A 27,027-nucleotide genomic window follows, 5' to 3' on the forward strand; every position below is an offset into this window, starting at 1 on the left:
TCCTTTCGGGAATCTTCAGTGCAGGGTGTCACGATTAACACCAGTCGAACGATTCGAATCCCGGAACACGAGACATCTCTAACTCCATTAGCGGAGACCGTATCCAGTCAGCTACCATTAACCGCGTAGGATAACGTTGAATTTTCAAACATCTTATATATATATATATTCAGGCAAACATTATTAAAAACAACAGAGATACCTTGCTTAATGATTCTTTTTTTTTTTTTCATTTTTTCGATCTTTCGTAAGATTTTAAGAGTTTTTTAACTTCAAGAACCATGGAACATTTGTAAATACCTTCCATCTTGAAGTTAAAAAAATCTTACGAACGATCGAAAAAATAAAAAAAGAATCATTAAGCAAGGTATCTCTGTTGTTTTTAATAATGTTTGTTTGAATGAGGGAATGCTGCCTAAATACACTAATATATATATATATATATATATATATATATATATATATATATATATATATATATATAAACTCAGAATGCATACACTTGTGGAAGTCTACATATAACATATCATGATTTCTGGTTTGCTCAAATACTAGCCATGGCGATGCATTTCGGGAACGAAACCAAAAATACACTATGACCAAGCAAAAATAAAAGAAACGTAAAGTAGTTTTGTTTAATAAAAGATAAATGATCCTTACAAAAACATCTCGACGCATTTACAGCTCAATATTGTTTGTTAGTTTTTCCCCGCGGCACACCTGAATCAGGCGCCACAAACACAGACTAAATAAAGTTAATAAGGCCGTATTCACAACTTTTCTTTTTTAAAATAAACGCTGCTTCGAGTGTATCACTAATGATTCCATTTCGTCTAAACTTTATTGCTTATATATCTGAGAATGTTTTTGTTTTACTGCAAGGTGTTACATCCCTCTTATATGAATAACTCCTTTGCTTCTGTTTATTTCCTCTTTTTTGTGTACCTAGTAGAAATGGGACGCACTTAAATCAATTATTTTGTACTACATCAAGCACAACATTAGCATTAACATCTGGAATAAAAAATATATTATTTAACATGTCGGTATAATCTTTCTAAATCGTCAACTACCATTAGTCATATCACGCCGAAACATTGGTTATATTCGCATTACAGAAATTAGTTTTGTAAACTAACCTCCTGCTGCACTAATAGTCCAGTCAGTCTGGTTGTCTACAAGATTAGTGCTCGGAACGAATCAAGCTACTGGAAGTGGATACTGTTGATTACGGAACGGAACGGAGTCACGGAGTCAAGACACGAAAAAACTGAAACTATTTATTTTTAAAAAGATTACTTTAGTTTTAACACTTCGATTTTCGCAAATAACGCACTTTTTATCGCAAGCCACAAGCCGATCTAGAAATGGGTCGTTCTTGTTGTGTAAAAGAAGGGAAGCTAGCACTTTATAATGGCGTTTCTTTTGGTTTTCGTTCATTTCGTGAGGCACCCATTTATATATATTTTTTTTTGTCTTTCCAATCTCTCTTAAGTGGTTGGTAATCGCCGTTTACGTTACATTTAATTCAAAAGCAATTTCTTGAATAGTTTAGCGTGGATTGGTTTCGACTAATGCTGTTAATTCATTATTCTCAATATCCGATCGCCGACCACTATGCTCATCACATTCAAGATTCGTCGCCGCCACTAAATTTCTTAAACCATCATTGTGATGTGCGTTCAGTACTGATTCCTGAGCCAAACGGTCCGTTGATGTCGGGAGCTGTTTCAGCAGTTTTCCAGCCTAGCTTAAATTGAAATAAGAAAATTTTGCGAATTTGCTTTTTTCAACTTGTATTCAATGTTCTGAAAAAAAAAAGCATAATTTTTTAAAACGACTGTAATTTAAACGATTACATAGAGCAAAAACGCCCTTTAAAATGATATATAAAGTAAAGATATTATAACGAAACCTCATTTGAAAATAAATCATTTTAAAACAAAATTAAAAATTGGTGCAGAGATGCATACAACATATTGCTACACAGCCCTCTTATAAATTTGGCTTCTTATCACACTTGGCTCTTACGGTTCATGGACAATACACCTTGTTTGAAGCGATAAAATGTAACAAAAAAAAACGTAAAGTTAATTGTGAAGCCTTAGCAACGCAACTAATCTAGGAGAAGGAAAATAGCGAACATTAGTTCTACCTCAACACTGCCTAGTGCTGTCTTGAAGTTCCCATAGCGAGTGTACGTAAGTGCATTATGAAATTGTAGAATCCTTGCTTCTTAAAGTTAAAATGACACAAGTGTCATTTTAAGACTTTTATCTGTTAATAAATGACGGCACTGTAATTCTCCACTTTATAATAAACAACAATATATATATATATATATATATATATATATATATATATATATATTGTATGTGTGTGTGTGTGTAGAGAGAAAGAGAGAGAGAAAAAAAAAGAGGTAGGTAGATATGCGTTATATCACACAAAAATTAGCAAGTGTGCTGGGCAAATATACTTATGGTATTGGTAGCTTTATTTATGGTATCAGTAATCTTGACAGACTATGGATACCCACTGTATAGTTTCATGCGCGTGGAATTTTTACGGCAATAATTGCACAATCTCAAACCACACCTCTCCTGAATCGGCTTTGTTAAATACCAGTGGCAAGTGGAGGTTCAGGATAACTTGAAACAATGTCGAGAGCACATGCAGCGCCTAGAATTCCCAAATGGTCACTCACCTGGTACTAACCAGGCTCAACGTTGCTTAACTTTGGTGATCTGACGAGAACCGGTGTGTCAACGTGATTGTGCCGTATATTTATTTTTCGGTGAACCGGAAAACTTGTAGGAAATGCGGTCCGACGAATATGAAAATGTCCGTTTGGCGCATCGTTGTCATATTAAAAACGACATTTTTAATAGTTGCTGGCTGAAATCTTTGGTTCCGTTGTAAGCTGATGAAAGATAGTTGGAATCGTCTTGCATAAGGTGCTGTTACAAGCACGTGGAAGAGAATGCACAGACTTAAACTAGCTGATATCTAAACAGTTATATATATATATATATATATATATATATATATATATAACTAGTACTTTTTTACACAGGAATCACCACTTATCAAGGCCCGGAGGCCACTCGAGGATAAGGGTTAATGGGTGTACATTAGTCAATTATAGCGTAGTAAACATAAGTAGTGGGAATTTTGTAAATTGGATTACTTAGGGGGATGGTTCATAAAAAAACTTGTTTACGTTGGACTTGAAGACAATCAGATTGTAGTCAGATGAAAAGAAGGCAATCGGAAGAGAGTTCTACAGGCGTGCAGTTCTAAGAAATAAGCTTTGTTCGTGTAATCTACGTTTAGGTGTAGGCATAGATAAAGAGTGTAGGCCTTAACTGTTGCGGTTATAAAAAAATACCACTTCTTTTAATTGAAATCGTTCCATCGTTCCAGACAATATATAAAACTACTTGATGTAAGAATCAAACAAAGACAAAAGATTATTATCGCAAAGCTGTCTTTTGACTTAAGTCATGAAAAAAACAAGACAATAGAGGGGACCAATAAAGTAGTTAGCAGTTCCAAAAGCTTGCAGAAAATACTGGAATAGGAAGCTGCATTACAATGAGCCACTAAATCGGTGAATTGAAGAAGACCACTAGATCCATGAGTCAAACAAGCTTGAACAAAGGAAGCAGAGAAATAATAAGACTTTTTTTGTACAAGTTTCTATTGCTTGTGTGGTGTATAAACAACTGTACGCCGGCTGTCATCGCAAACATAGAGACTTGAGTGTCTGTTGATACAATCATTTTTAAAAGCTTTTAAAAATGCTTATTAATTAGAAAAAAATCAATCACAACAAAGCAGAGATAGATTACTTGCGTATGCGTGTAGTAAAAGAAAGAGATTGATAGATAAGGATGTATACGTTGTTTTGTGGCATCTATTTATATTATGCGCGACCACCTATCCCACCATATTACCCAACGTGGACAGGGCTTTGTACACGTTTGCTTTGTTTAGAGCGTCGCCAGAAACAAAACGAATTATTGCAGCAATGTCATTTTAAAGGTCACCTCTGACACCTAGGTGCACTCAAATTTTACAGAACGACTTATGTTACGCTTTCATCATAACTCAAAGAAAGTAACTCATATACATTCAATGTTTTATACCAAAAACAAATTTTATATTGTTCTAGTACTGTTTTCTCTCGCATATAAGTCTCTGCACTTTATACATTAAAAAGTTCGCAATTAATTAAGAGATAAACGTAGCGAATATTGTTTGCATATATGAAATCATTTTTTTTTTATAAAAATGCTTACATTTGCGTATTGTAGTATGATCACGTCATCGCGTTTTTACATTTGGTGACATATTTTTTATGATACCATAAAATGTATATAACTGTTTGTTGTTCTTCTTGTTTTTTAACTGAAACGCAGACTTGGAGAAACTGGCATCGATATACATGCGAAAAAAATATTGGTCCACCGACTTAGTCGAATTTGGACCTTAGAATTTACCCTCGTCCGTTCGTTCGTCCGTTCGTTGTCTAAATCTCCAATGACTATTCATTACATTTTTCTGAAATTTTCCATGAAGTTACAACTATACAAACGATGAAATGTAACATTCTCGGATTTTTTATAAAAATTCTGGTTGCATCGTCAGGGTGTCAAAAGGGGTCAAAATGGCCAAAAATAGCACTTTTCGGTACATAGAATCTTTTTTAGACCATTAGATTTTGCTGAAAATTGCCCAAAAGCAAGATCACGTGGATATACATTTGGAAACGTAATATTTGACCCTGAGAAAATTCTGGTTGCATCCTCAGGGTGTTAAAAGGGGTCAAAATGGCCAAAAATAGCACTTTCCGGGACATAGAATCTTCAGACCATTAGACATATGGAAACGTAATATTTTCCCCTGGGAAAATTCTGAGGCTTAAGCTCCAGGGTGTTTTAGAGGTGAAAAACCACTTTAGGGCCTAATTTTTATTTTTCTCCTAAAATTCAAGGCATCAGTCGGGGAACCATATAGTTTTTGGTTTGTTGAAATATACTTCATTTCGGAGAAGGCGCACTTGTCTGTCCCAACTGCAATACAAAGATGTTTTTAGGCGAGACACAAAGGCGATTGACATAAGCACCGGGCCGTGAGATGCAGATTATTGCTAAGGTGGAAAGAAACACTGAACAAGTATCTAAAATCAACGAAGGAAAATCTGATAAACTTTGCTGCACTGAAGTACGCACGCCGAAATGAAAACATCCTTGCTAACACTTTAGAGACATGTGTGTGACCTTTGCGACAGAGTTTTCCACTCCCGCGGTAGTTTCGCCTACCACAAGCAGTTATACTCCAGCCAACCAAACAGTGGGACAACTAGGTTAAGGATGCTTCAAACATGATCGATACTGGCTAACCATGAATGAAAAAGGCCTATAATACTTCATATGATACCATAATTTATGACGTGTCTATCCCACTGTGGTAGGATCTGCTACCAATAAAACTTGAAAAATCAACCAATTTAATTTTTCTACGCAAATATGATTGGGTAAGGATGTGTTTTATTGTTCGTCAGTTATTCACTAGTCATATATTCAAAGTTAAATTCCTCAGAGTTTCTACTACCTTAATTATGAAAGTAATAAATAACATTTCGTAAAAATTAAACTTCTCTTCTGACATTCTTTGGCACCCATTATCACAATAGAAATGAGGACTAAAATTTTGACGCGGAAAAATGTGGCACCGTTTAAAAAGAAAGTCAATCATGCATGGTCCCCTGTGAGTGCACAGTGAACAAGGCATTAAAAAATGACTAAGTTCAGTGTTTGCCTCCCCCACCCTATTTAGCCCCCAAAAGTCTCCAGGGGACGTCGAATCCTGGTGAAAATAAACAAGTGGTGCAGTTTTAGGCCTTAACATATGCAAATTTGAATTTTGCACCATGCAAAAAAATAATGACTAAATCCATCCTTTGCCTCCCCCAATTAAGCCCCAAAAATCCTTAACATATTTAAATTTAAGTTCAACACCATGCAAAACTGCTGAATAAACATACACAGAAAAATTTGGACAAATATGGTAAAATAGTCCCAAAAATGGAGTATTTTTATTAGCCCCAAAAGGGCCCCTGCGGTAAACCTAACACTAATTTCAAACAAAATTATATAGAAATCATTTAGTTACAACTTTTCAGAAAGGTTTATATCCAGGCCATCAATTTTTTTTAATAAGTACAAACGTGTCAATAATTTTAGCCATTTTAACCCGAAATGCGTCCCTAAGTTGGGGGCAACCAGAGTTCTCCCGGAAAATCCGTTCTGTTACTTTTTTACAGATATTGTGATTAATGTTTGTGCAAAATTTAAAAAAATCCCAAGGTGTAGTTATTGAGAAAAGTGCGGACAGACAGACGGACAATGGTGAATTTATAGGTCCATCCTCCTTTTCTCGGGGGGAGGGGGACAAAACATGTAATCTGATTGGTTTTAGGAGCTTCCCAAATCTGGAAGGAGAGTCTGACAAGAGCGTCTTAATGTTAGACGGTGTTGTCTACACCGAAAATTAAGATGTTTCTGGTATTAAAGATCTGACCGATGATAAGATGGAAGGAGCAAGCCACCCAAATGGAAAGAAGCTAATAATACAAGCGAGTTGATTAATGATATTAGTTGCGATACCTACCGAAGAGGCCGCAATTCGCTAAGATGTGAGAAATATTAATTAACGAGTATTGGGTTGGAAGGAAATGGTAATAGGGGCAAAATAAGTAGCTCGATCTCTATGAAACTTAAATGATAGCTAGGGGCTATTTTCATATAAGCCAGATATCTTTACATCTCAGCGCTGCTAACCAGTGCTGATGAAGTCTAAAGCAAAGAGTATTTACACCTTGTATCTAACTTGAACCATTTTAGTTTGCGCCTCCTGAATGTGGTGAGATTTTCATAAGGAAGAACGGTTCGCCGTATTTCGTTTTTGACTTCCTCATTGGTTATGTGATCTTTGTAAGAGATGCCAAGAAGTCTTGGGAAACATTTTATTTTTGAGGCCTGGATCCTGTTCTCTAATTCTGCTGTAAAGGTCCACGTTTCACAAGCATACAGGAAAACTAAGCTGACAGGAGGCATGAGTTTTATCTTTTGAGCTAAGCTTGATTTCCTTGTCCTTCCAAATGATATTCAACTTAGCTAGTGTTGCAGCTGTCATGGCAATTCTGGCTGATGCTTAGATCACGTAACAGGAGGGGAGAGGCTTGCCAACACAGTGCTCCAGGAAACAGTCAGAGGAGGAAAAAAAGAGGAAGACAGAAGATGTGGGAAGACAACATCATAAAATGGACAGGATTGAAGCTGAGCGAAGCGGTCAAACGTGCGGATGACAGGGAAGGATAGAGAGGACTGGTTAGCAGGTCATCTGTAGCGCTCCAACGATAACCATCACAGGACAGGTGAGGGAATGGTGAAGGATCTCTCGTTGTTCAAGAAATTGACTCTGATAGAGCGATAGAGAACTCTGCAGGATTTCTACTGACAAATGTATCAAGTATCGTTACCTATTTAATGCTAACTCGAAAATAACAAAATATAATCATAAACGGATTTATTCAACAACTTAAAGAACAAAATGGTAAGGTAAAATTCGCTGAATGTGTTATGATTAGTTTGTGATGCGAGACACATTATTTATGATTAAAGTTTGCGATGCGAGACACATTATTTATGATTAAAGTTTGTGATGCGAGACACATTATTCATGATTAAAGTTTGTGATGCGAGACACATTATTTATGATTAAGTTTGTGATGCGAGACACATTATTTATGATTAAAGTTTGTGATGTGAGACACATTATTTATGATTAAAGTTTGTGATGCGAGACACATTATTTATGATTAAAGTTTGTGATGCGAGACACATTATTTATGATTAAATTTTGTGATGCGAGACACATTATTTATGATTAAAGTTTGTGATGCGAGACACGTTTTAATTTAAAAAAAACACCATTGTAGCAGTTCTGCTCTTCTCAGGGGCGATAATTATCCCTTTTTTCAATTTAAGGAAAATAATTATTTTTTTTATTTTTTAAGTTGTACCTAACGATTTACGCAAATAATTTTCTTTCTTTTAAATTTTATAAAGACTCTATTGACATTCTATTTATAAACTGATTGATTGGTGTGCGACGTGAAACATTTTTTAAAACATTCTTTATATTAGGAGATCAATTCAAGCAAACCACTGGCCGATAACTTGTATGCTTCATGATCAAAAAAGCATAAAGCAATGTTAGACAAACTATTATCGTAGAGGTTACATTTATGAAAAACAGCCTGGGTGATAAATTGTGCAGTAAGATATTATTTTCACATTATATAAAACATTTGGTATGTTGGTAGGGTCGAAGAAACAGGGGGAAAAAGAAAGGAATTCTAAATTCAAGCGGTCGGAAGAAAGAATCTATTAGAAAAGGAAAATCTTTCGGTATCTAGAAACTTTACAATAATGTGGTTGAACTTTACTGTCGGTTGGGTCAATTGGGAGTCATTTTTTTTTTTTAGAGGAGTGTAAATGCAATGAATTTATTAAAGTACATTATGTGGAAGTAAATTTTCGTTGAAGGGTTAAATAGTAGTAGCGTTTATCAAGGCACATGTGGAAATAAGTGGAAAACAAGTGTGCACATATCGGGGGGGCCTATGAAGTTAGAATCATTCTTAATCTTGTAGGAGAGGAAAGAGTAGTGATTGAAGTACTATTCTAAATGTGGTAGTACCATTCCACGTACGAGTGAATGGTAGCGTCTTAGAGATATAATATCTTTGGTTGTTATGCTTTGTAGCATATCAGACATCTTCACTGCCAAATCCATCAATTTTAGTAAAAACTGTCATGCTTCACTTGATTTCTATATTACTTATAACTATTTATTCGTAGTTTCACCAACTCTGCCTGCAGAGCATTCTAAACATTTGGAAGGACTATCGCACTAATCACAATGTCCTCCACTAGGCCAACACCATCAACATCGAAGCCATTGTCATTAGAAACCAGCTGAGGTGGTCGATCCACGTTGTCAAGATGTCGAATTCCCGGCTGCCGAAGCAACTCTTCTATGGATAACTAAAGGAAGGAAGGCACACTGGAGGAATCTAGAACAAAAAAGATATGAATATCTTCAGAGCATAAATCTCAACAAGTGCAGTATCAATAGAGAGACCAAGCCTGGATGCAGACAATCGCTTAAAGAACAGCCACCTTCGAGGCCAACCAACATGCGAACCTCGAGGAGAAGAGAAAGAGAATGGAGAAAGAAGAAACACGCCGTCGAGCTAATCCTCCAAATGGAAATGGAATTGCCTGACCTCAGTTTTAAATGCAATTGAAGACAAGGATCGGCCTTGTAGGACATCTCCGCACACACTAAAATCCAGAACACGGTCATCATCCTCGTCGATGAAAGTTTGCCAAGAGAGAGGGGTCCATAATGCGTGTTCTTTTTTTGTTATATCAATTCTTTTTAGTTTATGTAATGCCGAACTTGATCATTTTAGTAAAAGTTAAACTAAATATTAAAGATATGATTAGCCTAAAGCATACGTCATGTTAATTATATCTTAAATATTTATTTATGTTGTTTGGTTTTCTTGTTATGTACGGTGTGTCAACTCTTTTCGAGTTATTTATTGTAGAATCCGTTTTGGTAAAAGATGTTTTTATGCTTTAGTTTCTTTTATATCTTAAAATATTTATCCGTGGTGTTTGGTTTGCTTTTTTTACGGTACATCAACCCCTTTTAAAGTTATTGAACACCGAAACCGAGCATTTTGGAAAACGTTTTTTATGCTTTAAGCCATTCATATCTTCAAATATTTATATATATATTTATTTTTACGGTACATCAACCCCTTTTAAAGTTTTTAAACGCCGAAACCGAGCATTTTGGAAAACGTTTTTTTATGCTTTAAACCCTTTATATCTTCAAATATTTATATTTCACCGTGTTTGGTTTAGTTGTTTTGTAGAGGAAAATTGGTGATTTTGATTTTGGCGTTTCAGAATGTAATTGAGTTTGGCAAAAGGAAAGGAACAAAGCAATAAGATCAATGTTTGGTGCACTTTAGGAGTGCAAGCTGGTATTTTCAAATTCCTTGATGTATTAAGATTAGTACCAGGTGTGAGAAACGTTTGAAAATAATCGGCTTGTTTTTAATGGAACGATGTCAAATTGATGTCAAATTAATGTCAAATTGTTCAATGCAAAACGTAAGTAAAATACCAGAAACGCCTCATTATTTAATTGGTTTGCAATTAGAAATAACACTGCACTTTGTGGATTGATCTGTCTATTATGGTGCTTTTTAGCTGTATAAAAAAGGGTGTCACATTTTCACTTAAACGTTTTTTATTCTCTGTTTTTTTTTTTTTTATCAGATTGAGACAATTGGAGACGCATACTGCGTGGTCGGGGGCCTTCACCGACCGAGTCAGTACCACGCTCAGCAAATAGCCTGGATGGCTTTGAAAATGATGGAAGCTTCGCAAACTCAAAAATCACATGATGGCAAAGCTATTGAGGCAAGTAGAAAACATTATCCTTTTTTTATATTTTCTTATTTAAATAATATACTTACGACCTTAAAGCTAATGACCGCTATTCATATACTTATATTTTTTTTTTATTATAATCAGTTTTGCCGCTCACTGGGAAAAAGCAGATGACCGTTCGCTAGAGTTGTAGTGACAAAGAGCTATCGCAATAAAAAACTCGAGTAATGAAGACAAAGATATGCCGACTTTACCGTCATTATTTCTACGACCAACTACTACTACTACTACTACTACTACTACAACTACAACTACTACTATAAGACGCTGGTTATTTACCTACATAAAAATAAAGTAAGAGATACGCAACAATATCGAATAAGAGAAAGTAAAATACTATGATAATATATATTTATTCAGACAAGAAATTCATATACACTCAGTACCTACTTTATTTACGTTTTTTTCACCGTTGAAAGATGTAGCACAAGGCCGGAAGGGGGTGATAGTAGACAGTGGATTAATATCTCACTAGTTCGGTATGCATTCTCCGGCTGGAGAGTTACAAGCGATTGTTCATAAACTAACACCTTTTGAAAGAGAGAAGGTAAGCCGCACCTCTTAACACTACGCAAAACAAAATGCCTCAGTCCGACAGAAGAGATGAGAACAGCGCAACTTCTGCCGGGCTGATCATCTAGGATGTATCTTCGACTGATATCAATGTGAATTCACACACACACACACACACACACACGCACACACACATATATATATACATAAATATGTACATATATATATACATATACACACACACACACACACACACATATATATATATATATATATATATATATATATATATGAACTCACATTGATACCAGTCGAAGATATGTCCTGGATGACTATATATATATATATATATATATATATATATATATATATATACATATATATGTGTGTGTGTGTGTGTGTGTGTGTATGTGTGTATGTGTGCGTGTGTGTAATCATAGACCGACGGAGGGTTCCGCTGTATCACAGCTTTTCAGTGCGATTAGATTATCACCAATTCCACGTCAGAAATCGAACGTACAACCATCTAGTCGCCAGTTCCGCTCTCTGACCTATTGAATCAGTGCTCGTGAATGCGATCTTCAAATGTCTTTTTTCTTCTGCAGATGCGAATCGGAGTGCATAGTGGTTCGGTTCTTGCCGGTGTCGTTGGAACGAAAATGCCTCGCTATTGCCTCTTTGGTAATAATGTCACTTTGGCCAACAAATTTGAATCGGGTAGTGTTGCCAAGCATATAAACGTCAGTCCGACATCATACGAGTAAGTATACGCTGCATTACTCCAAGTTATTCGTCAATTTTTTAAAACGAAATTGAAGCTAAGAAACCAAACGTTAGAAAATTACTTTTAAGTTACTACTTCCGGTCGCAAATATTTCACATTTTTGAATGCATATAAATAGCAAAGATTGGTCTTTATTACAAAGGCTTTCCACATAAATTATGGAAACGAAGCGATTGTTTTTTGGGGGTTTTTTCTGTATGAAATGTAACTAATAGAAGCAGTAATAAATAATAATGATTATTTCTTTGAAAACTAGCATTTTTATATCATATAGTTTACTTAGTTTTTGGTCCCCCGACAAAAGTAGGGTGGACCTGTAAATTTACCCTTGTTCGTTCGTCCGTTCGTCCGTTCGGCTGTCCGCACTTTTCTCAATAACTTCGTCTTGGAATATTTTGAAATTTTGCACAAACATTAAACATGATATGAGTAAAAAAAAGGAACAGAACGGATTTTCCGGGAAAACTTCGGTTGCCTCCCTAGGGGTGCCTTTCGAGTTAAAATGGCTAAAATTGACACTTTTGTGCTTATAAAAAAATGATGCCTTGGATTTTTTATAAAACTTTCTAAAAATTTGTAACTAACTGATTTCCTTGCACTTTACTCATGGCATAACGGATACAGTACTTAGTAAAATGTACTTCAAGGTGACACTCTTCTGAGGTAGGGTTGAAGTTTAAACTTCTTAATGCGACCTATGGCATGAATACAATTGCGAATGACATACTTCTTCCCGGCCATAATAGACGCACCCATATCAGGCTACCCTTCTGGATAAAATAAAAAAAATTAATTAAAAATTCAATACAGATTCTCAAGTTCAACACAAAGATTCCCGAGTTCAATGAGAAACATCCGAAGAAAGTTGAAGGTTGCATCGACCGAAAAGTTGTGATAATAACACTCAAGATAAGAATAATTGTCCGAATAATCCAAATGATACAAATCATCAATCGTGTTCTCATAAAATTTAAAAACATAACTCATAACATTTTAAAACATAATCATAAAATTTAAAAATATAATCATAAAATTTAAATACATAATCACTAAATTTTAAAACATAATCACAAATTTAAAAATATAATCATAAAATTTAAAACATAATCATAAAATTTAAAAACATAATCATACAATTTAAAACATAATCATAAATTTGAAAACATAATCATACAATTTAAAAACATAATCATAAAATTTAAAAACATAACTCATAAAATTTAAAAACATAACTCATAAAATTTATAAACATAACTCATTGAATTCGGTAAATGTTAATAAGCAAACATAAAGTTTGAATAGTAAGCACTAATTTGAATATATAATAATAGCATACAATTTTCGTATCTTGGACAACAAAGCTAATAACTTCCATGTAATAATAACGAACCCAATAACCTTAATGTAAGAATAAAAAAAACTGATATGGATCGAGTCGCAAATTTAGACACGGGCCTCTTTTTTTCTTGGCGAGAAACAATGTTTCTACTCACTTGAGAGTTTCATTTATCTTTTTTTTCAAATGTTTCTGTCGTTTTCAATAGTGTTTTCTTTCTTTTCCGAAGTATCAGCTGCGTTCTTATTTTGTCGTTTTCCTTTTTTAAATTAGGTTAATCTCGGTTAGTATTGTTTCGTTTAAGCAGTGGTTGTGTGTGTTATCTGCCGACTATCACTCGCCAGAGGGCGTATAATTTGACCCAGATAGGAATGCATCGATTGCAATTGTGTAGAGACGGAAACATGTACGCATAAAGATAAGCGTCCGACAGCACCTATGAATACTGATGACAACCTGCGCTCGACGAGGACACATTTTCAAATCAATTGCCTTATTTCCGAAGAGTTTATTACGCATTATAATACGAAGTTGAACCACATTTCTAAAGAGAATCGTTTTTAGTTTATATATTTCCCAAGGCTCAGTGGCGTAATAGATAAAGTACCTGATAAAATTCAGTTGTAAGTCACACTTTTCTTGAGGTTGAAGTTTCAATTCTCAATGTAGACGACACTCAAAACACAATTGCGAATTGCTTAGGACTTCTCCCCAGTTTTGGCTGGAACAACAAGAGCATGCTGGTGGATCTAATGAATTGCCTGATTCGAAATTTCGGGCAGATTCCCGAGTTCGACAGACAGTTTTCTGAGTTCAATTAGATATACTTGAAGAAGATCAGACGCTACATCGACCGAAACGTTGTGAAAATAACACTTAATATGAAAACAGTAGTCCGGAAAATCGAAATAATACGTATAATCAATGCTTATCTAAAAAAAAAAAAGTTTAGAAACGTAATATTAAAATTTCTAATTATAAAACGAGATTGATATAGCGTCCGGATGCGACGCGTATCCTGAGTGGGTTAAGCAGGCTTCACTGAAGAAGAAAGTTTCTTAATAATATGAAATTTACAAGCGATTCCTTGGTTGCGTGTGTCTCAGGTAAGGTGCTCGATTTCCCTACAATGTCTTGTTCGACTAGTGAAACATTCACCGTAAGAACTCATCTAACTTCCAACCCTGATAAAAACGTTTTTTTTCTTCTCCTATAAACTTTTTTCGATATTTAGATTTTTAAATTTTTTGATTAAACTGTACAAATATCAAACACTTGAAAAATTAAATAATACAAATAATATGTTGTTTAACAAATTAAAAAAGGAAATGAAAAATGAAGTTTTGAAATAATTAAATGTTTTATTTTACATTTTATACTTTTCGTGGATGCATACGGAAGCACTTCATCCTGCGTCTCCACAAGAATTCAATATTTAACTTTATCTTTAACTTTTCTCCTTCCGTTTACTTAAAGCCATAAAAAAACGTTTGTGAACAAAGTTTCTTTCCGAGAACTTCCTGTCTGAGGAACGTAATATAGCCGGACTGCTGCCCAGCTGACTTTTCAAGTCCATTCGTAACAAATCGTTATTAATCGTAGATGATGTCATTCATCCTCTAACTGAGGATCTTATTTTCTTTCTAATGGCCTTCGGATCGTCATAAGTGGTAATTCTTTTATTAAGTACTTTTGCAGAAAATGAACTGTGCTAAAATATTAATTTTATTATTTAGAACCAATTCTTTACATGGAGAATCGGGCTTTTTAACTATACTGTACTTTCACTTAACATTTCAATCAATAAAAGATAACGTAAAAAATAATTTAACTTAAAAATTCAATAGAATATAGAACGGTCTGTAATCTGAATGGGAACAAATTATTATATAGAAAATTTATTAACTACATGTTTTCATTAATGTAGATAGTACGGTAGGGTTGTCTTATGCCAGGTTTGCCTGAGAGCACAAGTGTATATGTATATCAAGTAATAAGAAATCGCTAGATATTAACATCAACAACGTACCGACTGGTTAATAAAGTGAAAGAAACTGCAACGTTGTTATTAATTTTAAAATGGATCGAAGGTTGTATTTAGAGACTCGCAAAATAAATTAAACTTAGACACGAACTTTTTAGTTGAAAGATAAAGTTATTTATTTCGTTCGTTTTCACACGCAAGTCGCCGACACATATTTACAACACGACACAATATGTTCTTTCTCTCTGTCTTTTCTGTCAGATAACGGTCCTTTGTTTTTAGCTACAATCAGCTGTGCTGTCGACGGAATTCTTGCTGAGTCTCACAGGTCGGTCGTTCCTTTTCAAAGAGGTAGGAGGTGGAGACTCGCATGCTTGTCAAGCGTACCTTCCAAAGCGCCACGCGTCTTTTCCTTTTTCTTATCCTCTTCCTTTATTTTCGATCTTAATGCATATATATATACATTTCATTCCGTGACGTCATGCCCACGGTTTAAATACTGACGCGATGTTAACTCTGCACGTGAGTCGTCAAAACGATCCTGTTCAAAAGATCGTGATATAAGGAAAGAAACAATGTAGGTACAATCGATTTGTAAATTAGTTGATGTATTGTATTCGCCGCCAAATATAAATGCGCATTTTTTTATCTTCGACAAGAATACCCGATTCAATTACCCTAAATATACTCTTTTTTCTGAATTTTTGAGATGAGGACTGGTAATATGTATTATTTGGATTGTTCGGACTACTGTTCTCTCACAATATTATTCTCACAATGTTTCGGTCGATGTAACCTCCGACCTTTTTATGTGCATCTTGACAATCGTTTTTATTGGTGAATTGTGGAAAAAATGTTTTGTTCAGTTTTTTCGACGAACAATAGTCGTTAAAATTCAAGGTGTGTGATACAACGTAGCAGGGTTTACTTCAATGATCGCAGTGCTATTTTCCGTCGGTATAATCAGCTAGTCAACATCGTTGTTTTTTGTACTCATGTATCAAGATCCAATAGCCACTCAAGGATAAAAATTAAAATTAAAGGATTGTTGGTGATAATCGCTGCTACGATAAGATTGTAACAATGGACACAAAGAAGGCTTGATTTTTAAAGAGGACGATTCGAGAAGTATTAGTTTACATTAATCTTTAAGACGACTATGATGTAAGCGTTTGGGATGTAAATGCGTGGTATCTTGTTCAACAGATTTGATGTTTTAGGAAGTAGTCTTTATAATTATGGAAATTGCTTTTGGGGTTTTTTTTTGGGGGGGGGGTAAAGAGAGAGATAAAGGAGAGAAAGATACAGAGTGGAAAGTTCTTTGCTTTGGTTTTAACCAGAAGAGTTCTTGCTGTGATTATTTTTACAAGGGGTTAGAGATCAATGAACATAATGATACATACATAATGAAAGGCTAGCAATATTGCCTTAGTATTATGAAAATGAATTGCAAGCCATGTTTAGAAAATGAATTACAAGCCATGTTTAATTTCAGAAAACCTTGCGATGGGAAGCTATTCTTGTTACATATGTGTGGCTGGTGATCATCTGGCTATATAAATGGACAGTTATTTCATTTATCAATGAATACGAGACACTTTGTTTTATAAAAAGACTTTGTTTATTTTACGATATATTTAATATACACAATGATGGCAGTTGGGGTTTGTGGTAGGGGTGGTCGCAAACTGTGTCAGTTTGTGTCCCGTATCTGTCCGTCTCTCTTACTGTCTGCCTGCTGCTTTGTTTCTCCCCTGTTTTTATTGATATCTCTTCGACCTACTAACCTATTTTCGCTAGCTTGTTATTGCACTTTTGCTGGTTTTCGGTCTGACCCATGACCGATTGACGTCATGGATCCAGGTTGCTACAAGTCCCGGGATTCCATTGTTTAATTTCGTTTGCCTAGATGTAGCTTAGGTCACCTTTTCCTGGGATCGACCGTTCTTTGATCGGTTGGAATTTCCATTGTTTATTTTCCTGCTCGGCTGGACACAGTTCGCCCCTCTCTCTATTTAGATTAAGAGTTTTTGACGGGTAGTAGAAGTGAAGAGTTTTCGGTAGGTTCTTGTTCTGTATAAGTCTCGAACTTAAAAATTTTGCAGGCACAAAGCAAAAGATCTTTTTCATGCTGACATGATGAAAAACGGAAATGCTAAAAAATTCAATATTTTATGGAGCAATTCTAATTTCTGATTGGTTGCTAGCGGAATGTGTCTCCATTTGATTAGTCAGTTCCTATCATCAGTGTCTATAAGTAGAACCGTCTAACTTTTCTTCACCCATCTTCCAGTATTAGTAAAAATTATTGCAACAAAAAGTTTCTTCTCAAGAATTTTCTATGTGTGGAATAAGTTACCACGGGTTTGCTTACCAGTTGACTGCAACTTGTTCGTTTTCAAATAATACGTTATTATACATTCATGTCAATTTTAAAAATCAATTTCATCCATCGTTTCCAATCTTCTCAAAACGCTGCTGGTCGCCAACTGAAAATCTTACTAACCTTATACTTGATGGCATTTGAAATTTAATAAGTGATAAGTCAATAGTTAAAAACAATTATTTGTATTAAATAGTCAATATTAAATGTACATACGTTTATAGTAAATTGGTGCACGTCCTATATTGCATATATGCGTGTGAACTAACAAAATCAGGCTCGCTGCAAAAAAATGAACAATAAAAAGAAATAAAATTGTTAATGAAATCAACATCGATCGTAATAATGACACTATTTTGTTTATTCAGTTGCTACATTTTAATTAAAACACCAACATTGTCATCACGCTTTTATGTGGCGCCTTTTTCTTTCGTATTTTCAGTGGGAGAAATTACAATATTTAAATGACGATTTAGAAAATGGACTGATTCGTCTCTCACAGCGGTTGATCACGAGATCTGCTTGTTCTAACACGTTTAACGTGACTTAAATTATATTTTACCATTTTCAAAGCAGGAACTTGGATCAAAACCTATAGTCTAGCGGAAATAAGTTTCGACCTGGGTGGGAAACACCAAACAAAACCTGTGATTATTGTCAACGCTGATTGTCTGCAATTACAATTATTTACATTTGTTTAAATCTGATTTGTTGACAATCATGAACATAGTTCTTAGAATTATTAAGTGAACCATTTATTGAGCATACAGATTTGCTAGGAGATATACAATTTTCAGTAATTGATTTTGTATATATATATATATATATATATATATATATAGGGTGGACCAGAGGTAGTGACCTATTTTAAGTTTCATTTTAATTTTAAAGTAGCTCATTACTTCTAGGCCACCCTATATATATATATAAATAATTATATATATATATATATATATATATATATATATATATATATATAGTAAGTTATAAAATGTATATGGCGATTAAGCTACACTGAATATTCCGCGTTTCATCCACTCTTATGCCTGAAGAATCCTAGAGTGGATGAAACGCGGAATATTCAGTGTAGCTTAATCGCCATATACATTTTATAACTTACTAACTAGTTCTACCTACGTATTGAGCTCTTTTGAAGTAAATACTTAAAGTTTACGCATAAATCTATACTTTCGTATATTAATTAGATGTTACTTTTTGTATTCAATATTCTTATTGTTATTTTTTTTATATTTCAAGCCGACCTCCGCTTTTGGTCACAAAATGTATCGGAATCATGACCAAGTATCGAAATTATGACCAAGAGCAGAGGTCCGCATGACATATAAAAAATAGCAATAAAAATATTAAATAAAAAAAGTAACATCGTTTTTCATGCTTCAAAAAACCCTCCTAACCTTTAACTCACTATCCTAGAAGCATATGTGGACTTTTAACATTATATATATATATATATATATATATATATATATATATATATATATATATATATATATATATACTAGCTTAAACATGATATTTTAATTTATGTAGATATCGTATGTATTATTATAGATTCAATACTCTAATGAATTTATACATTACAAGGTATAATTTGCCCGGTGGACTAATTTATAAAAAAAAATTAAAAATACAAAAGTAATGGTGATAAACTTTGACCTCTTGCCAGCCAAATTTTCACCCAAAATCTGATTAAACAGCTTACTGCACGTCTGTAGACCCTTTATATAAAATTTCAAATGTTTAGACACAAAATTGGATGAATATTTTGCTAGAGATCGCAAAGGTCAAATCTTTTGAACTTTGACCTTTTAGCAGCCAAATTTTCGGCCAAAGCCGATTAAAAACCTTGCCTATGTCTGACTTCACTTTATGTAAAATTTGAAATATTTAGATCAAAAATTGGCTGAGTAATTTGGTAGAGACCACAGAGATGAAATTTTCTTTTTCACTTTGACCCCGTTTTTGACCTCTTAATTTTTATTGTTTGTGGCTCAAATAAAATTAAAAATTTCGAGCCATGTTCAAGTAACCTACATCTAAAATTTCAAGTGTTTAGATCCAAAATTGGCGGAGGAGTCTGGTAGAGTTTTTGAAAGTCAAATCGTTGAACTTTGACACCTTGACTGCTAAATTTCTGGTTGACAACCGATTAAAAAGATTTCCCCAATTCTCACTACATCTTATGTCAAATCTCGAGTCTGTAGACTGAAAATTGACAGAGTAGTTTGGTAAGGAAATATACACACACAGACGCACACACTCACAGACAGACAATTTCACTTATATGTATACATGTACATATATATATATACATATACATATATATATATATACACACACACACACACACACATATATATATATATATATATATATATATATATATAGTGAGAGAGAGAGAGAGATGTATTGAAATGCGTATATATTATGTTTAAAAGCCAATACAACGCAGAGAATGTTAATAATATGTACAAATATTTATTTATCTAAAATCAAAATTTTTTGACAATACATACCTTCGAGATATTTTTCTTCTGTTGCATGGTGTTTAAAATTAAGGAAAATAATAATAAAAATAAAGTCTGCGTGTTTTTCTTCAACGGTGATGTCTTCGAATGTTCGGCTGATACGCGTAGCGCGCGTTAAGTGAATTAGTTTGATTGTGCTTCTGTTATACAAGCGTTGTTTAAAATTTCAATTTAAATAAATGTTTTACGTTTATAAGCCAATACAGTACAGAGATTTTATAAACTTTCCTCGAGATTTTTTCCTTGTTCTTCGTCGAATTCCCATCAACAGATACAAGGTTTGTTTGTTTTTTTTTTTTTGTTTTTTTTTTCAAGACTCAACAGTAAAGCAAGAACTGCCGATTCGAACAATATACTCTTTCATAACTATTGACTATTACAGTCCAACGTCATTATCCTCTCAGACAACTTATGTCCTGGTGAGATTTGGCATATCGCTTTTAAACACCTTTATATAACCACTTTTTCCACATGACGGAATTTATAATTATATATATGTGTGAGTATTATGAAGACGTTTTTTGTATTTTTAACAATCTCTATGACTCGGCAGGGTACATACAGCGCCTAGTCTTCCGAAATGGTCACCCCTCTGGTACTGTCTAGGCTCATCATTGCTTACCCTCGGTTATCTGGAGAGGACCGATGTGTCAACTTGATTGTGCCCTTGTGTAAACGTGAATGTGCCATATATACACACACACACACACACACACACACACACATATATATATATATATATATATATATATATATATATATATATATATATATATATATATATAAACCGAAATATGCATCTCCAACATAAAAAGGTTTAGCAAACTGTGTATATTGACAAAAATAGCATCTGTTGCTCCATAGTCAATACAATCGGAACATTAGTAATTACAAAATGTGAATCTTATATGCAAATAGATTTTTAGATTCACAGTAGAATTCCGATTATTCCAACTACTTTGTTTACTAAAAACCCTCTATTGTTAACTTCGATACACCCAACGAATAAAACAGCTAGTGAACTATTTTTGTGAATTTATAACTATTTTTTAATTATACTATTTAAATTCATTAAATATTATTATAGTTCGAACGTTTGATATTAGTTCGGCTTAAATAATGAATATCTATATATCTATATAAGTTAAATTGTCTATGCGTGTGTCTGTCTGTGTGTGTACATTTCCCTACCAGACTACTCGGCCAATTTTCAATTTACAGACTCAAGATTTGACATAAGGATATTGAGATTTAGGAACATCTTTTTAATCGATTTTCGGACAAAAGTTTAGCTGTTAAGGGGTCAAAGTGTAATGATTTGACTTTTGAACACTAGCAAACTCATACGCAAATTTTCGGTCTAAACACTTGAAATTTTAGATGTAGGTTTCTTGAACGGATCGAACTTTTTAATTTGATTTGAGCCCAAAACAATAAATGTTAATGGGTCAAAATTGAGATCAATTTTTTGTAAAAAAAAATGACCTCTCGGCCAATGTTTGGTCTAAACATTTGAAATTTTACATAAAGTATATTCAAACATAGAGCTAGCTTTTTGATCGGTTTTTGGCCGAATATTTGGCTGCCAAAGGGTCAAAGTTCAAAGAGTTGACCTTTGCAGACTCTACCAAAAATTCCTGCTCCAATTTCGGGTCTGAACACTTGAAATTTTAGGTGTTGTAAACGTTATTGGAGGAGGTGGAGAGGAATGGAAGTTCAGGGGAGTTGTCGTCACTCAGACTTTAGGGAGCAGCACACGTTGTTCTCAAAGAGCAATCTTTGATGATGACTTGCGTAACTACTCCTAGTGAGTACACAATAATAATATAAAATTAAAATGTCTGAATTTTTGAGATGAGGATTGGTTATTCGTATTATTTGGATTCATCGGACTACTGTTCTCATCTTGAGTGTGATTTTCACAACGTTTCTGTCAATGTAACCTCCGACCTTCTTCAGGTGTATCTTGTCGAACCGTGGCGCAGTGGTTAGAGTACTTGGAAAAACCAATTGTAAAAAGTGATATTCTCCTGAAGTTTAAAGGTTCAATCCTCAGTGTGGGCGACCGAAAAATACAATTACGAATTACTTAGGACCTCTATCCAGTCATGGCTGACGGAACAAGAGCACGCTATCCCAGTGAAGTAAATAAAGGCTTCCGCTCGAAATTTCGTCCAAATTCCCGAGTTCGACAGAAACATTCCCGAGTTCGACAAGATACACCTGAAGAAGCTCGGAGGTTACATCGACCGAAACGTTATGAAAATCACACTTAAGATGAGAACAGTAGTACGATGAGTCCAAATAATAATATAAAATTAATATAAACATCAATAAACAAAAAACAAAAAAGACTAAATTAAAAACATTTAACACATTTGACATCAGACAATACCGGGTGAATCAATTCATCGTTTTCTCCCCCCCCCTCCTCCCCTTATTTTCGTTTTATTTAGTTTTCTATTGCTATTATTCTATTTCTACTTCTTATCGTTCTATTTCTTATTCTTTTCTGCTTCATCTTCGTTTTCTCTGTTCGTACTTTCGTTCTTTTTGTTTCTAATATTTTTTCGCTGATTTTATTTCTTTTTTTTTTCTTCATCTTCATACATTTTTTTTTTTTTTTTTGCCCTCCCCATCTCTTTTCCCGGCACCATAGTACGCTCCTTCAAGTTGTTTTTCGCCTTCTATATATTCGTTCTTGTAATCCATTCCAAATCCAGATTAATCTTCGATGACGTAGGCGACCAGCTGGCCATGTTCTAATGTTTTTATGTGGTCTCAAAAACCGAATCTAATCGAATATGAGCATAGCTTGTTAGGACACATATCACGTCTCGGAAAACGATTCTCTCTGCATTCTTCGCGCTTATTAGCTTTCTTAAGCCGACCTGCTAATCTGGCTTATGATATTCCAACTCCAGTAATCGGCATTATTCTATTTTGTTCGCTGTATTAGATATCAGAGTTTAGATCTTATTTTCCGAAACTTTAGATAGACTAAGAGATATACAGATAAAGTGTTTAAAGAATTATAGAATAGTGGTGAATATATGTAGAAAAATAAATTCTGTAGCACAAAAGATAGCTCGTTTTAATGGCAATGCTCCCATATTCGTAACTCTTTACCGTTTAAAGTAAAAAAAAAATAGGATACTTTACTTGTATTTGCTAATAAAAGCGCGCGAAATTTGTTGCTTTATATACAGTATCGGCCATAATATAAGGAACGGAAAAAATTTACAATTATTCATGTATATTTAAAAAATGAGTGCATGGATTTTTCTGAAATACTCAGAATAAACTAGTACCAAAAAAAAAATTACGATTCAATATTGAGAAATATTTTAGTTTAAAATTATATCTGTGGATTTATTCTGGCCAAAAGTTAAGGAACGAAATAGAAAATTTATTTTTAAGAGACTAAACTTTACATAAAAATAGCTAGTTTTTAATATTGGAACTGCTGATAAGCGCAACAAAGAAAAATGGCGTCACCGACTCGCAAAACTCTGTCTCTCCAAGAAAAAAATAATAATTTTAGACAATTACAAAGAAATGAAATCAATTTCAACAATTTCTAATCTCGTACGAAGATCAAAAGGTGGTGTTCATCAAGTGATACCTCGATATAAGTATAAGAATACATTAGAAGCATCCCCTAAAACCGGCAGACCCCTTAAAACGTCTCAAAGAGAAGATATGATTATGGTAAGGCAGGCTATTAGTGACCGATTCAAATCCGCAACATCAATTTCTCGTGATTTTAATGAACAGACTGGTAAAAATATATCTAGAAAAACTGTTTCTCGACGGTTAGCAGCTGCCGGATTGCATGCCAGGGTGCCAGTATCTAAACCCTTGATCTCCAAGAAGAACAAAAATAGCCGTTTGAAGTTTGCTCATGAGCATGTCGTCTGAACTGATGAACAATGGGCTAAGATGAATCCAAGTTCAATTTGTTTGGATCTGATGGAAAGAAGCATGTACGGCGTAAAGCAGGTGAACGATTATCCTCCAAACGTGTTAAAAATACACTTAAATTCGGAGGGGGAAGTGTAATGGAGTGGGGTATGATATCCTCGGAAGGAGTTGGCCCTCTAGTTCGAATCTATGGTAGGATTAGTGCGGAGACTTATAAGCAGCTCCTTCAACAACATGTCATTGAGAGCTTACGCCTTTCACCTAATCAGCCAAGCATTTTTTTATGCAAGATAACGCCCCTTGCCATAAAGCTAAAAAAGTGATAAGTTACCTCGAGGAAGAAGAAATAAGAGTAATGGACTGGCCAGCGCAGAGTCAGGATCTGAATCCGATAGAAAATGTTTGGAAAATGATTGGAGAAAGAGCGCAGACGAGGAATCCCCAAAATCAAAATCATTTGTAGGAGTTATTGAAAGAAGAGTGGGAAAAGATAAATCCTGAATTTGGCAAGAAACTAGTCCAGTCTTGTGGTCGAAGATGCAGTGAGGTCATAAAGAATAAAGGGATGTTCACTAAATATTGAATGAATTTATACTTTAAAACATTTGCATTAAAAAAACATAAGGTTTCTATTTCGTTCCTTAACATTTGGCCAGGATAAATCCACAGATATAATTTAAAACTAAAATATTTCTCAATATTGAATCGTAATTTTATTTTTATTTTATTTTTTTTTCGTACTAGTTTATACACATTGGTTCTATTTGTTGGGGTGCTACTACGATATAAACATCTAAAACTAAGCTTTCGTATATGCATGATATATGTGTAACATATTTTATATCATCTGCAAATAGTAAACCAGTGTAAGAAATTATTGGAAATATGGCTGTGAGTATCTTTTACGACTGTGTTTCGCCAAAAGTAAAAACATCACAAAAACCTGAACAAAAATAATTCGCATTCATCTACTGTTCTGGTGCTACCAGATCAGGCTGTCTGAAGATATTGGCTTCCTGAGAGGAAATGCACCTAACATTGATGCTTTTTTTGTTTTTCTACTTCCTTTTGCAAAACATAATTATGATCTGCAAAACCAAAAACAAAAACAACAACCCACCTTTTCCTTCTTTTCCTTCTTCCCATTTTTTCTTTCTCTTTATATCTTCCCCCACTTCCTGACTGGTTTCCCAACTTAAAATGTACCAAACATTAATACTGTAACCCTTTTCTCTCTCCCATTGCAAAACTCATTCATGTTCTGCAGGACTTGGAACAAAAACGATAAAATCCACTAAAAAAATAACCAAATCAACAAACTAGCAATTAAAGATGCAAAAAGCTTAAAGAATAAAAACATTGTACAAAATAACTGGATGCAACATGAACACTATTTCCAAAATAACTGGATTCGGCATTAAATAGCCCGAAAGGGGTTGATATGCCGTAAAACAAAACAACCAAACCAAACTCTACAGAAAATATTTGAAGATATAAAGAAGTTAAAGCATAAAAAAGTGTTTCCAAATTAATTGGGTTCCGCATTAAATAACCCTAAAACGGTTTATATACCATAAAACAACCAAACCAATCCATCTAAGTCTGAGAAAACACAAAGGGACAAATTATTATTGTTCCAAGTAATATTTATACATCTTTTTATAAGACGTGGTTATAATTATATTGCATAGCGATGCTACTATAAAATCTATTATTGTTATGTTGTTAGCTCCGAGTAACGCCGGAAAGTAAACTAGTCGGTTATTAGTAGGATTGTGTTGTGTTAGTCTAAACAAAATGTCACCTAAAATATGTATTTCGTAGTGAAATATTTATCTACAATAACTTTGGAATATTAGAAACCGAACAATTTAGAAATATCTCGATAAACATTATAGATTATGTAAAAAAAACACCAAGTAATGATGTTAGTGCCACGTATATTATGGACATTATCATAGGAAAATAGATTTTAAGACACGTACATGTTTTAATTAGATTTGGGTCCTCGTTGGAGAGAGGAGTTAGAGTTTAGGAGCTAATCGGTCCTAATGGCATGGAACTCCCAGCGAAACAAGGGGTCCGACGCCTAACAAATGTAAAGAACCTAAGACCAGTGTGCAACTTTCCAGTGTGGAAACATCTGTAATAAAGTTGCTGAACTACAACACAAGACTTGTTGGTTCCTTGGGATGAATCTTCTTTGCAACTTGTTGTCAAAATAAAATCAAAGATGTACCAGGTACCTTTCTCCGATGAGCCAGATGTTAACCCCTCCCCACAGAGAATGTTATCCGTCTCCTTTTGTTGAAAGTATATTGCAAATGTTATATGTCCGTTATTAAACCGTATCTGTTACCATATTGATACGTACAAACACGAGAACGCTAGACGATCATAGAAACACGCGTAAATATATACACATTATACACATTCAATAAACACGTAAACACATAAACATTTATATATTCACGTAATCCGTATTTACATCTGTTAAAGCGTCTATATAACATATTCGTTGTATACATACTATTGTATAATATTATATTACTAAAATACTTTTTATATTTCCGGTAAATGGTAAAAGAAAAAAGGAACACTTTTCATATAAAACTTTAGCTCTCACTGCAAACAGATTAACTATCAAATCGTGTTTCTGTGTAATAATACATGCATGTCATTCCCGTTTACTGATTATTACATTTAAACCTATTAGACTTACTCTCTGAAAATGCAATCCTGCAAATAAAGTAGCAAACAGTTTATTCTGATGAAATATGGTCCTCCCCAAAAAAAAAACTATCACCGCTTTTTTTTCTCATAGGCTTTCTCTTCAACGTCGCACGGAACAGTACTTGACTTCTTAAATAACAAGTGAAGCATGCATGGTCCCCCGTGAGTGCACAGTGAACGATGCATATGAGAATAACTAAGTTCAGCATTGCATACCCAA

At 34.2% G+C, this 27,027-nt stretch overlaps 1 protein-coding gene and 1 pseudogene across 1 annotated transcript in view; one reads left to right on the forward strand and one right to left on the reverse strand.

The window, feature by feature from the left end:
• LOC145277960 (guanylate cyclase soluble subunit alpha-2-like) overlaps nucleotides 1–27,027 on the forward strand; it is a 580,255-nt gene that overhangs the window by 546,387 nt on the left and 6,841 nt on the right. The window contains exons 9-10 of the mRNA XM_080130085.1: nucleotides 10,428–10,571; nucleotides 11,720–11,874. Coding sequence (XP_079986211.1) covers nucleotides 10,428–10,571; nucleotides 11,720–11,874 — 299 coding nt within the window. The remainder of the gene's footprint in view (nucleotides 1–10,427; nucleotides 10,572–11,719; nucleotides 11,875–27,027) is intronic.
• Nucleotides 2,668–2,784, reverse strand: LOC145278369 (5S ribosomal RNA; annotated as a pseudogene).

This window comes from Euprymna scolopes, chromosome 6, assembly GCF_053919585.1.
Source record: "Euprymna scolopes isolate OS-2025 chromosome 6, ASM5391958v1, whole genome shotgun sequence".
In the NCBI taxonomy this organism is placed as follows: Eukaryota; Metazoa; Mollusca; class Cephalopoda; order Sepiida; family Sepiolidae; genus Euprymna; species Euprymna scolopes.